This window comes from Aphis gossypii, chromosome 2 (genome assembly GCF_020184175.1).
Source record: "Aphis gossypii isolate Hap1 chromosome 2, ASM2018417v2, whole genome shotgun sequence".
Taxonomy (NCBI): Eukaryota; Metazoa; Arthropoda; class Insecta; order Hemiptera; family Aphididae; genus Aphis; species Aphis gossypii.
This window is the reverse complement of record NC_065531.1, coordinates 66,805,103-66,819,332: the sequence shown is the minus strand read 5'-3', so window position 1 is coordinate 66,819,332 and position 14,230 is coordinate 66,805,103. Positions and strand designations below refer to the sequence as shown.

Genomic DNA, 14,230 nt, shown 5'->3' with positions numbered 1-14,230 from the left:
CCTATATTTTTATAAACAGGAACACTATTTACATACATAAATTAAAGATTAAAAAAAAAAAAAGAAACACGTGATAGTTCATTTTTTTTTTTATTTCTTGATAGTTTATAACATAGCAATACTTTATCATAAAATATGCTCTCTAAACAATTTTAAATAGCAATACATAATAGCAATGCATAATAATATACCAACACAATAATTATTGTTAACCCATTACCTACCATTTAGTGTATAAGAACTAAAGAGTGAATTTTTTTACGACTTTGGTATATTATTTGAAAGATTACAGTCGTATATTATTATTAGTAACGACAATGCGGCAAATGCCATATACTCAGCACACACACACAAACAGACTCATATAATATATACTGTTCAGATTTGGACACGAGAGAGCTGTTAAATAATGGATTTTCTATTGCATGTCCTACGTCTTTACGTCCCGTGTTCAAGACACAATAATACTGCAGTGGTATAGTGTTTTTAGTATTTAGGTTAGGTGATATAGGTACTATAACATACGCTCGTATGTGTGTGTGTGTGTGTTATAAGTATAGCATTGTCAGCAATATAAGAAATTTCCATTTTTTCTACGCAGTCTAGTTACGGTGAGACGCTTAGATAAAATACGCACATACGAAATATGTTTTCACATACATACCACTTGGTCTTTAAAATAAAATATAATGAACTATACAAACGCATGTAAATTTACAACACAAGCTCATCTTAGGTAAGTCCCAAAATAAATTACTCGTTGTTTTTTCAATATCATATTGCGACTATTGATACAATAGTGCCATAATAAAACCAAATAAATGAGAATAGATTAATACATTTTTGCTAAAAACTATAACAATAAATAGCTGGTAAGACTTAGTGACATAGATAAATAACCTTCCATCAAATCACCAATATTTTACGGCTACCCTTATATATATATATGTAATATGTATACATATAATAAAAACAATTATGGGATATTTTTTTGTTTACATCTTATTTTTTATATATATTATTTTTACTTTGGTGATTTTTAATAATTTACATTTATTTTTGCCAGTGAAAAATAAACAGAATCACTGATCACTAAATTATTTATAATAATATTATTAACTAAAATTCGAAAAACAAATATTGCAGTATTATTAATCCTTATATATATATATATTACGCTTTGTTTAGTACGGGACAACTGCTTTTATTTTTCTTAAATTATTTTAATTCAAATCCTTATAATTTATATAAATTATAACCAATTTTGAAAGTATTTATTAATGTGTAACTATGTAAGTATTTATCTTTATTATTTCCGTGTTCAAAAATTGATCATTAAATTCGTATTAAACTCATCTATTCGATGACGAGTATACACATGAAACTGATATTTATACATCGAACGGAGATCATTATTTTTTTTAAAATTTGGTTTGATTTTATATTGATTGGTGTTAGCATATATTTATTGTTTAAATATTTATTTGGAATTTCTTATGTACTCGTATTGATGGATACATAATTAAAACCAATTAGAAAAAAATATGTATTTATGCTGAATATATTTACTTTGAGGAATTGCGGACTTGCGGTCGAATGTATTTTGATGAAACGAAAAACAATTTATTCTAAAGCATAATATTCTAAAATGTAAATCATATTGTTCGGCGTATGATTTATGGTTTCAATTGTTGATCAATCGTTATTACGTAATTTAAAACACTATTTTTGTATCATCGAAGTATTGAAATATATAAAGTTGATGTTCAGTGTAAAGTAAAGCGCTTGATATGATATATATATATATAAAACCCATTATTCTTATAATAATTTAGGAAAATATAATAACAATGTACTTACTCTATAAGATGTATCCTCTAATGTATTATTTCTTTGTATAAGAAATACGGTTAATATATAAAATGTTTTGCATATGAATTTCATATTTTTGTTTATTAAATTTACAGGCTGCATATTATATTAAACAATATTTATGATTATAACCTACATTTATTTTGCTATTAATTTGAAAATAATTAAAATTTTAAATAGAAATTTGATTGAACACTAACAACAATCATATTTATTATTTCCACAGTGAAATTGTATTTTATTATTTTAATTTCACAGATAGTTTTTAAATAAATATAAAAAAAAAACAAATAAAGGAAAATGATGAATGCAAGTTGCACGCTCACTTTTGTCATTCAGAACGAATACTGTAAATTTTTTTCATTTAAGATATTTAAACATATTTTTATATATTTTTTTTTCCGAAAAATTTTCATTTGAGATTCGTATAATACTAAAGGACGAAATAAATCAGAAAAACTCGTAAATTTTGCACGTTGAAACTGAACCATAAAACGTTATTATTATACCTCGTGATCTGCACACGAGAAGACACCACGATGTTTTATTGTTCCGCAATAACCGTAAAAATGAATACAATATTCCATCAAAGTTATTTTTTCCCAGTACATTTCAAGTAGACAAAGTTCATGAAATTAAAGAATAAACTACATTGGTAACTACATTGGTTTATTTAGTGCATGTATTATAGGTTTGATTTAAATTAAGGTTAATTTTCCCAGACTCCATCAGCTCTACTTTTAAATTTTGGAACGTAAAATGAAAAACATATAACGTACAACAGGCATGTCAAACAAAGTGCCAACTGGGCCAAAAATATTAAATAGAATATTAGGTATGCCGTTTGCGGGCTGCTCAAAACAAAAACTTACTGAAAATAAAAATGTTATAATATTTTTTTTAAATTCTATTCATTAATTACATCTTTCAACTTTTATGGTCTTATTAATCCTTCATACAAGTCGTATTTTAATTTATGTTGTTCATAGCGTCGGTAAATATTGTATAACTTTGGGACACTAATAACACTTTTAGATCTCTTTATAATACAAAAAAGTTTTTAAAAACTGTTTCATAAAAATGCCATGGAAAAATAATATTATAGTGAAGCCATATAACATTGTGTTAAGATTTTTTATTTTGCTATTTGTGAATATAAATTATATAAGTACGTTACCTATAATATATTATTACACTTCAATATCCAATATATATTTATACTTAATGTGTAGATACCTATTTAATAACAGATATTAAATTTAAAGAAGTAAATGGTGTGACTCTTGGATTATGGTGCAACGCCTCTAAGGTGATCAATGTGGCCGAGGGTATCTTAACACCCTTCAGACAGTTGGTGAACGAAACGAGCGAGATGAAGAGCACCCTACAACTATTATAATAAATTGTTTACAATTAAATTAATGAAATAATATTATGAACAAAATATACTCGCCCAAACATAATATTACAATTTAACACGAAAAAATGGTGGCTAAGATTAAATTAGAAGTTAATAATTGAGAAGAATGAGAATCGATGATTGAAAATAATCTCAAAATAAAATACTTATTCAACCAATAGTTGTTTGCTGGAAAACACGAAACACTTATTATATATGTAATAATTACATATGCCAAAATATGATATCTCTCTTTAACATTATCATAGTTATAAAACAAAATAAAAATAAAAATTAGGAAATTAGGGTTTTTTTTTTGTATTTACATGTATGCTGTAAACCTACAACACGTCGTCATGTGCCACACAGGATTATACATCTTTGTAAAAAGTAGTACATAACTATCAGTTCTGCCGTTACGCAGCAACTCAGTTTTTTAAGAACAAATAAAGTTAATATGATTTCTTAGCGATTTCATTTATTCCTACATATATTTATTCCTACTATACTTACAGAACATTTTTTAAGTAGCAGAAAAAATTTCAAGGATTAATAAATCCTTGATCTTTAAGTATATATTTAGAAATTCCGAAATCAGATTTTTAATAACTGCGTTATTGAAAGAAAAAAAGAAGGTGAATAGGTGAGCGAATTTGATGAATCATCCTGTATAATAATAATTAAATATAATATAGGTATTCACGACCACGGTATCGTTTTAATTTCATTATACTTACGTTATTAATTATTATGATATAATGTGTTATAAATATTAACCGAACGTGGTGTCAAGACCATCGCACTGCGTAGATGTGTAGTGTATACCTATGTGCGTATATTCATATAATATACCACAATGGTAATATATTACATTTATATATATATATATATATAGTAAAGGTACACGTATTGTACATACCTAATATTATATCGGTCGTGCATACTTATACGACGCGAATTCGGGCGGGGCAGACGTAATAATATTACTGAGCACCATAACCGCAAAGGTATGATATTAATAATATATTATTATAAGTTTCTCCACATGTGTTGCGACTGATGGTCGAGTGCATTTGACGGCGCGACTGAGCTTTTTGTCGCCGGCGATTACGGTGTATTATAGTCTTAAACGAGAAGACGTTTGTGCACTACTACACTTAACTATATAAGTAATACATTTTCTATATATTATATAAGTACCGTTTTCATATATTTATTATGCACGTGTCTCGGTCTTATAATATATACGTACACATTTAGTTGGTTAAAACTGATCGATTTTTTAATACGACGTCTCATTTAATAAATATGCTATTGTCGGACATTATTGTGAAACATTATCATACAATTTATTACTGAAATTATTTTTATGATAATTTAAAGTTTTTTTGAAACATTTAAATTTCGTAAGAGAGTTACGTATCACCGAAAAAGGTAAGTGTTAATATCGATTAGCTACTATTCTACTGCAGGATTTAAAATACACTGTTTGCGAGTCCGATATTAATATAATATGCACACTCGTAGGAATCCTTTGGAATATGCAATAGCTCTACTAGATGTATACATATTATAATATTCTAATATACCTACCTACCACGTGCACACGTGCACACAACTATAATATGTATACAGTATCAGCGACGTGGGTGGTTGATTATGAACGAATGGGGATCTTTGCGGGGTCGCTTTTATGGAATATGTAATAATCAAGAAACAACAATATATATATATATATATATATTAATGAATAATAAATGATATGCATAATAATATTATAATTTAAATTAATGTACCTAAGGAACAGATGATTATAATACCTGTATGATATGCTGTAAGGTCTATCGAAAATGTAGTTTCAATATACCTTTTCAACTATCAGGTATTACTTAACCATAGTATGGTTAATTATACCACGATGTACGAAACCATCAGTTTTAATCTAATAAACATATATTTTTAACCAACCTCACGTAAAGCAATAAAGCATAAACACTTTCGTAGAAGCGTATTTACGTAGGTTATAATACCGTAGTAATACCTACGTTAACAGCTATGAATAATATATGTAATATGGTAAATGGTACATGTAATACCTATACGTTGAAATATTATGTAGTTTGTGACTATTCTAGGTAAGTAACGCTGATTAAACTTCAAACCGATATCCATTATGAAAACATCGGTAATCAAAAATTAAAGGTATTTAATATTTTTGTTTCTTCTTATCGGGCGCAGGCGTGTGTCTGCGCTTTCCTCGCCGCAGCCACCACACAATTAAATACAAATCATTTAAAGTACCAAGTTTGTCTATTGATTTAATTACTCTCCCATTCGCCTGAAATATTCCATCGTTTACATTTAAGAAACAAAAATTCATAATCTATCTTAATCCTATCTTATTATAATATGGTGGGGATTCACGCTGTATTTGGGTGTCTTCGTATAACAACCATCTTGAACCATTGTTACAGGGGTGTTAAAAGTTGACATACATTCTCCAAAAATCTCATTATTACGTTGTTCAGTATATAATATATATATACCATAATTCATAACATAAGTAAATAATTTATGTATACAATATATTACATAATATTATGGTATATAGTATATAGTCAGACCATGCGCGTTTTCGTGATTTAACTCCATACCGAATAATAATACGGTTGATGTCGACAGCCACTACCGCGATGCTCTGCCAGAATATCTGAGAGCTTGCCAAAAATCCTTTTTGAAATTTATCGTGACGCGTGTAAACCGTGCATTAAATTTATATAATATGCAGCATATATTATTATTATGTTTGCATTTAACTTGTGTACATAATAATCAGACTCATCCTTAGGGAAGTATGAGCAACAATAAGTGAATTAAATTTAATATACGTGAGATTGTACCTATTTACTTTATATTTCAAGCGAATCAATATGGTGTAAATATTTTATTTTAGTGGAAAAACGTACTTTAATCCTGTTATTTTATCTATGTCTACAGTTTGAATAATTGATTATTACCTTCTCAAATGTTTGTTGAATATTATGAGAGCCATAAGCACCGTATTTGCTACTATGCCCAAACCGACAAGTGTGAGTGTTATGGTTGCCTCGGATTCTCCTTCTGGGTGGCATTGAAACGCTCTACTGCCATTGGTCAAGGTCCCGTTAGATCCAGGATTTCGAAGGTTAGGTGCACCAATCATCACCACCGTTCCTCCTCCTGTAAAAAATTCAGTTGTATAGTATATGTCACATCCGAAATACTATCGATGATTTTGTTGAGCGAAAATTATATGATGTAGTGTTTAATTTAAATTTTGCAACTTGTACATTAAGAAATACATGTTGTAGAGTTATGTATAATGCCTATGTAAAACTTATGATTAGCGTTGAAATTAAAAATAATAATAAGTATTTTAATGAATTTTTAACGTTAAATTGTTATTTAAAATACACAACTAATATTAAAATCCTAGTTGGGTAGTATACAAAATAATATTATGAGTGAATATAACATTTTTTATATAGGTTAGTTTTCATATTTAAAATTATTAATACTGTAATTTTTATTATTGCTAAGAATAATTGGCTAAATTCCTTAAATATATTTCGTTATAAAAAATGTTTTGTATAGTCTGGTTATCAACCTTCTATGAAACATTAATAATCTGGTAGGTAGACTGTAATATTAAGATATAAAAATTATTTTTAAATATTTTGGTATACATATTATGTATTAGCTAAATCAGTAATATTTTCCCTTAAATTTCAGTTATTTTAGTTTAAAAACTTATAAAACGTTTATTATAATTTATAATATATAGAAAATAATTAAAAATAATTTGAAAGTAAAATAAATTAACTGAAAAAATTAACATTAAGTTTTGTTCTGTATAAAAAAGTTGCATATAAAAATATATGAAATGTGACAGATGAACCGATCTGGTGACAGACAGTGTTTCTAAAACACGAAATTTCACCGAAGAGAGAACAGGGGATTAAAATAGATTATAGATTAATAAATATTAAATATTATCGGTTTGCTGACGTTATCAATAGATTGTAGCATGCGTTGCTTGTTCCAAAATGATGAAGCAGTATTCACTAGTATACTTATTATTACAATCGTAGACAATTTATAAACATAATATTATAATCAAAAATATCTGTATCAATTTTTACTGCTCCAGTATTAACTTCGGCGATTTATACAAGGAATATATTATTCTACACGATGCATATTATTATTAATTAAAAATACATGCAACTCGAGTACAGCATTATTGTCAAATACTACACATAATAGCGGGTAGGCAGAATATTATAAGCCTTACTCGTAATTTATGTTATCTCATTATAATAATAATAAATATATATAGGTACGCAGTATTTAGCTGTACCGTTCTGACCGGAGCTTTGACTAATGTACTCGAACGAGTTTCAGCAATTCTCATCATCGTTGTAATAATTATAGTCGAGTTAATGCTCATATATAGGTATTTTAGGTATACCCACGTGTCCTCTGATTATACGGATTCTCTTTAACCGTGTACAGGTGTATACGATAATTTTATGTAGGTTGATACAGGGGATAAATAATTAACTTTGCGCTGTACACGCCGAGTCATATTATGTATAATACTGGGTACCTGCAGGTACTCCGAGCCGTCAGCATTATCTGCAATATATAGTGTATAGCATACCCGTTCTGTTTCAGGGTACCTATACGATAATTCTTCTCTTTCGCGTCGTTCAGATCTCAGTCATCCAAAAAGCCATGACTGCTGCCGCTTTGTCATTTTAATGATAATTAGATAAACATAATTTTAATGATTTTAAATGATAATGAAAAATATTATATACACCGTAATTCACCAAGTTTATGCTCACCTCTCAGTTTTTATTTAACAGTACATTTATTGAAATCCTGATTTACTAAAATATACTTAAAGGCCATACTTTTAAATCATTGAGATTTTTTGTACTACTTACAAAGTATCCTGAAATAAACTATACTGTTTTTGCCACCTTTATTTTTACTGTATATTATTTATTGGATATATTTTTTTAAGAACTCAGGTATACTTAATTCAAAACTTTAAAGAATAGTTCAATTATTAAAATATTTACACTAAGAATAAAATTCATTAAAAATTATCTTATAAAAATATAAAATGATAGAATATCGTATCTAGTATTTATTTATTATACTTAAACCATTTTATAAATTATAAATATTGATAAATTAATGTTAATTATTAAAATTGTCAAACAATCATAAACCAACTATCCTATTTAAATTATAAAATTAAATAATTCAAAACTACTCGTTAAAATTTATAATTTTATATGACAACATTTTTAGAAAAATGATCCGCTATATAATTTATAGAAAAAAAAGAAGGTTGTTATTTTAAAAACAAAAGTTTGTATCTTCACAGAACACACCTTAAATATCAGATACTAAAAACAATAGAAGTATGAAAATATTACGGGCTTTAAGTGAGTGTATTGGAAATCTTCAAAATTCAGATTTTGAATAACTGCATTATCGAAAAAGAAAAAGTGAATGAGCATGCTCGGTGAATCACCTTGTATATTGCATTTTTCGCCATTTTCATTTTACCTTTCGATCTGATTCTCAGTATATTGTTATTAAATCTTTCCGAGTCACCGAAATCCCTAGAGCACAGCTGGTAAGTATTGGACGAGGGGAGGCACGTATAACTTTGATACGCATACACAATGTAATACGTAGTATACATATTGCGGCTTCCCGCGGTTTGCATTTAGCATATAATATTATATGAAAATATTGTAATATCCGTCGCACCATCATTGTCGTCGTCTTCGCTATGTTTTGCGCAAAGACTGCGCGAAAATCGTTATAATTGTTATGCACACGTGTATAATATAATGCATACATGAACATTTTGAAATTATAAGTTACAGCTTGTAGCATTTTAATATTAGCGTTTGACTATTCTAAATTATATTTATAAAAATCTAACGATAAACATTATTTTATGTATCAGCACTGTTGTTTATTGTTTCTTACCTAATAATATGAGTAGGTAGATACATATGCATACTAGTTAAATCTGAATTCACGGCATTGCCGCAACATTTGAAAATTTGACTCCAAAGTGCACATCATTGAGAATTGTATTTGATTATATGCACTATATTTCACAATTATAAGTGTGATTAAGAACTTTACACACACACACACACACACACAAACAACATATTGTTTTTAGAATATGTAGCAACGACTTCTCTAGTTTTTTGTGAAATATACGTAAAGGCCTATACGATATGTATAATAATTAATAGTTATTATTCTTTATATTAAATAATTTAAATCATAATATGGTAGCAAAGTTTTAAATCGACACAATAATATGATAATGGATTAATTATTCGAGTGAAACGTAATCACAAAATTTACTGCAGTACATATATATATATAATGTAAATATATATATATATATATATGTGTGTGTGTGTGTATGTGTGTATGTGCATTACTGTTTGATGAAAGTCTCTGTTTTGAAAGTAATGTTCCGGATGAACTATGTTTGTGGCAAGTTTTCTCTTAGTTTTAAATGTTGTTTCTATAGTTTTAGCAGTGGTAATACAGTATTATTGATGCATAATATAAAATATACATTGGAAAACGGTTTTATTTCTACGAGTACGAGTATAGCGGTTTACGCAATATTGGTATATTTTAAAATGTCTAGTTTTAATGAAAATGAACGAATACTACTTGTTTATAATATATTTATATTTATTTTTCTCTAATATGTTCAATTATGCGAATTTGGATCATGCGTTTAAATACTTTTTATAATATTTAATTAATGTCCTATACTTGTGTTATATCGAGGAAAAAAATTAAAAAAAAAGTCAAGTGGCACTCGGGGACTGCCGCGATAAAGCTATTGCAGTATTACATATTAACACGAAATAAGAAGTTAATAAAATTTAATAAAAAAAAAATAATAATAATAATATAATATAATATTATTATATTATTATATTATTTTTATTATTATACTGTATATCGTCGCTGAAACTGCAACACCGCATATCTCAAGATTTGACAAAATGCATTTGTTTTGTTGGTAGATAACAGTGATAATATTAAACTAAAATAATAAATAAATGATAACGATTATTATTATTATTATTTTATTTTCGGTAACCATGGTAACAATTAACGGGTAACGGTCACGCTTTTTCGTTACGAAAAATATATTTTCAGTCACCACGCCTGCGATAAAAGCTATGCAATAGCTTAAAAAAAAATTTTAATCAAGAATAGCCAATATTATTCAAATAAAGTTTTTAAAATTGATTTTTTGAAAATGTTAATATATATATATATATATATATATATATATTTTCGAAACTGTGAATACTTATTACTCAATCAATTTATACGAATTATAAAATTAAAATGGATAAATATCTGTGATTAATAAAGTTTTTAGATTTAATATGTTTAGGTCTCAATTCTAAATACATTATAAACACGTGCCATTATATTGTTACTATAGTTACTATAACTACTATATATATATATAGCTATATAAGATTTATACAAACTTTTAAAAACCCCCCAGAGGTTGAATTTTGAAAAATCCTTTCTTATTGCTTAAAGAACTTCTGTACAAAATTTCAAGTCTCTAGACCCAGTGATTTGGTCTGATCGTTGATGAGTTAATAGGGTTGGTCTCCTATATATGTATATAGATAATGTCTATTGTTTGTTTACTCTATAGTTACTGTAATTTGCATATTATATTTAAAAATATTAAACAAAGCCTAACAAACGTTAAAAGATTGGCATATCGTAGATATAAAATTGAAATTATATCATACAGTTTTCCAAGCAACATTGCGATAAAGTCTAAATTTAAATTTGATTTAATTATAAAATACACATTTTATTAATTTTAATTAGCTTTATCATTTAGTTATTTAAGTAGTTTTTAGGTTCAATATGAATGCTAATATTTTAAGATGCTTAAATCGTATTTAATAAAATGATTTAATATTGCAGGACTATATTATGGATACAAAAATACTGTTACTTTATTCTTTGATAAATGTTTATTGTATATACATAGAACATAGTGAATTTACACATTGACATGATACATACATATTAATAAAGATCTGTGACATACTATTCTAACATATACATTCCTCTATTATATTTAGTATATTATTTGTTAGATTAAAATTCAACAACGCAATCCATAATTGTGTTCTAATAATTTGATTTTAAAAATAAATTTTTCAATAGACAAAAACGTCAATAAAAATAACAGAAAATAAACACGTAAAATAATACTATTCACCATATTATTGTCATGTGACAAGACATAAAATATACAATAATATACTAGTGATGCTAAAAAAAGAAATAAATCAAAAATCTAAGGAAATGGCATTGTGTCACATCAGTCGTATGTCAGTAAAAAATAACGAACTACCATTGAACATGGATTTATCAGTAATCCTATCTTAAGAACATATTTTTCAACTTCCTGCTGTACAAAACGTGGTTACTGGTATTTATCCCAAGTTAAAATTCCCTAATAGCTTTTTTGCTGAATGAAATATTGCCCGAAATTATCTTTTCTAAACAATCCCTTTACCCGAATCCTATATATTATTTCTCGAATAATACTCTTTTACGAAACTATATGTCTATATGTAGTAGTAATGAACTACCTCATAAAATAATAATATAGCGATATATTCATTAAAAAATAATCAACGATTAAAAAATTGATGGTATAGAAAAAAAAATTAAATTCCAAAAGTAGATATAAATAGGTACTAAAACATATGTTTTATATTCTTTATGTGACTACAGAAAATATAAAAGAAAAAAACTGATCTTGTTTTATTATTATCAGAAACTAGGAACCAATAACCATCAATTCTGTTAAGATCACATAAGACTGACAATGTGAGCGAAGAATGTCATACATAACATTTTTTAGCTCATTATAATAAAACATCGATTAGATTTCTACTCTACCTAGATCTTAAAAATTTCCAAAAGTATCAAAGTAAATTATAAATAATATTTACAAAACTTATCCTAAAATGAAAATTCAAAATTTAACCAGAAAGAAAATAACGAATTTCCGATGTCTATCACAGCGCGTGTTACGCAATATTATTGCAATATAATATAATTACTTGTACTTCTTACGATAACTAGCTCATATAATGTTTTGCGTACTTACCTTTTTATTGATGAATATTTTTTTTTTAACTATAATATTTAGGAAAAATACTAATAGGAAAATAATAGGGCTGTTTAAGAATATCAATATGGGGAATAAGTCAATAAAAATTCTACTCGCTTCAGTAACTTTATCACAGAATAGAGATTTTTAAAGTAACAACATATCGTATCAAAAAACCAATGATTCTGAAAAGCTAGAGAGAAATTCGGAAATTACCTCTTCCAGACTTGACGTCCAATCTTTAAAAATGATAAATACTATGAGTACGTCATCTTTTATCTGAAAAAGTGTTGACAGAAATATATTTGAATGGCAAAAAAATATACTCCTGTAAGACAATACACATTTCTCACTATTCAATCAACGTTTTAAACAAATAACCAGACGTTTGCGTTTCTCCGCTATACATGCGATAACGTGATGTAAAATTACTATCTATACCTACCGCGAAATCAGAGAAAGAAAAACCCCTATTACCGCGCCGCAGTAAAGGTCGCGTAAAAGCTTTTAGAAATACGTGGATGAACAATTTGATCTGTTCGCTTTCAGTCAACCATTTATGGTGTAGCTGTTCAATTTAATACTTGGTCGATAAGTGCTTATATGAGTATATATAGCAAGCCTTTATAAGATAAATAAATACAACAAAATTACGTTGCTGTATTGTAAAAAATATTATGTTTTCGATGTGTTTCTAAAAATCTCTTGTAATGCACTACAATATGGTTTTATAATATACTTATTATATATTTATATACACTATATATTTTATAATAGCAGAAAAAACAATAAAAATTAAATACATAATATGTCAAAGAATAGGACTGAAATCGAAGTATAATTCACAACATTTCAAATCTCGATTCTTTATTTGACCAAAAAAAAAAAATAGCTTACTTTGCTATTTCTTAGCGTTTTACTTATGTAAAAAAAAATGTATATCCTTTCCCTGGACAATCCGAAACTTTAGCCTCTTATACTTATTATACATTTGTTCTGCTTTTAACGGTTGGTTGATCATCCTATTCGGCTTTTAGTAAATACTTCAATCACAAGTCTCTGCAAATATATAAATATTTTATACAAATCAAAATTGATGTGATTGACTGGTAAAAATAATTTTTTGAACGATTTGTGTACATCTTCAACGCAAATAATCGATTCCAAAAAGTTGGGGTTTTTGATTTTATCGACAGATTACGATCAACTTAAATGTATGTATATATATTTATATTATATGACATGAGAACATTTCCATTCTCCGTGTTAAGTTCTTAAGGCCACGGATTTGGCCAAGATTTAACTTGGAATTTTGTATTGCAAGATTAGTCCCAATAAAGTATAGCTAAAATACTATAGTAGTATTTTTATTTCCATATACATAAAGACATAAAGTCATAAGTAAAGTTTTTGCTTGAAGAATAAAAACCATTTTCGTATATATTATACTGTACATATTCCACGAGAAAAACTTTTGGAGCAGAAATATGCGTAAAATAGGAAACCATTTGTCAATATATCTTAGAAACTTTTCAAGTATTTTCCATTTTTTGTCTAAATGTTATCATCTAGTCTATGATGGATAGCATTGTATATTTATTTTATTTAATAGCGATGATAAATTTTACAGAATAGGTATTATAAGTACAGTTCTGTATATGTTCTGTATATGTAGCTATAAATAC

General features: G+C 27.0%; 1 protein-coding gene across 5 annotated transcripts in view; it reads right to left on the bottom strand.

The window, feature by feature from the left end:
* LOC114123600 (uncharacterized) overlaps positions 1-14,230 on the bottom strand; it is a 101,694-nt gene that overhangs the window by 45,648 nt on the left and 41,816 nt on the right. For all 5 annotated transcript variants that reach the window (XM_027986639.2, XM_027986640.2, XM_050200579.1 and 2 more), the window contains one exon: positions 6,289-6,490. In XM_027986639.2, coding sequence (XP_027842440.2) covers positions 6,289-6,473 — 185 coding nt within the window. In that variant the 5' untranslated portion in view covers positions 6,474-6,490. The remainder of the gene's footprint in view (positions 1-6,288; positions 6,491-14,230) is intronic.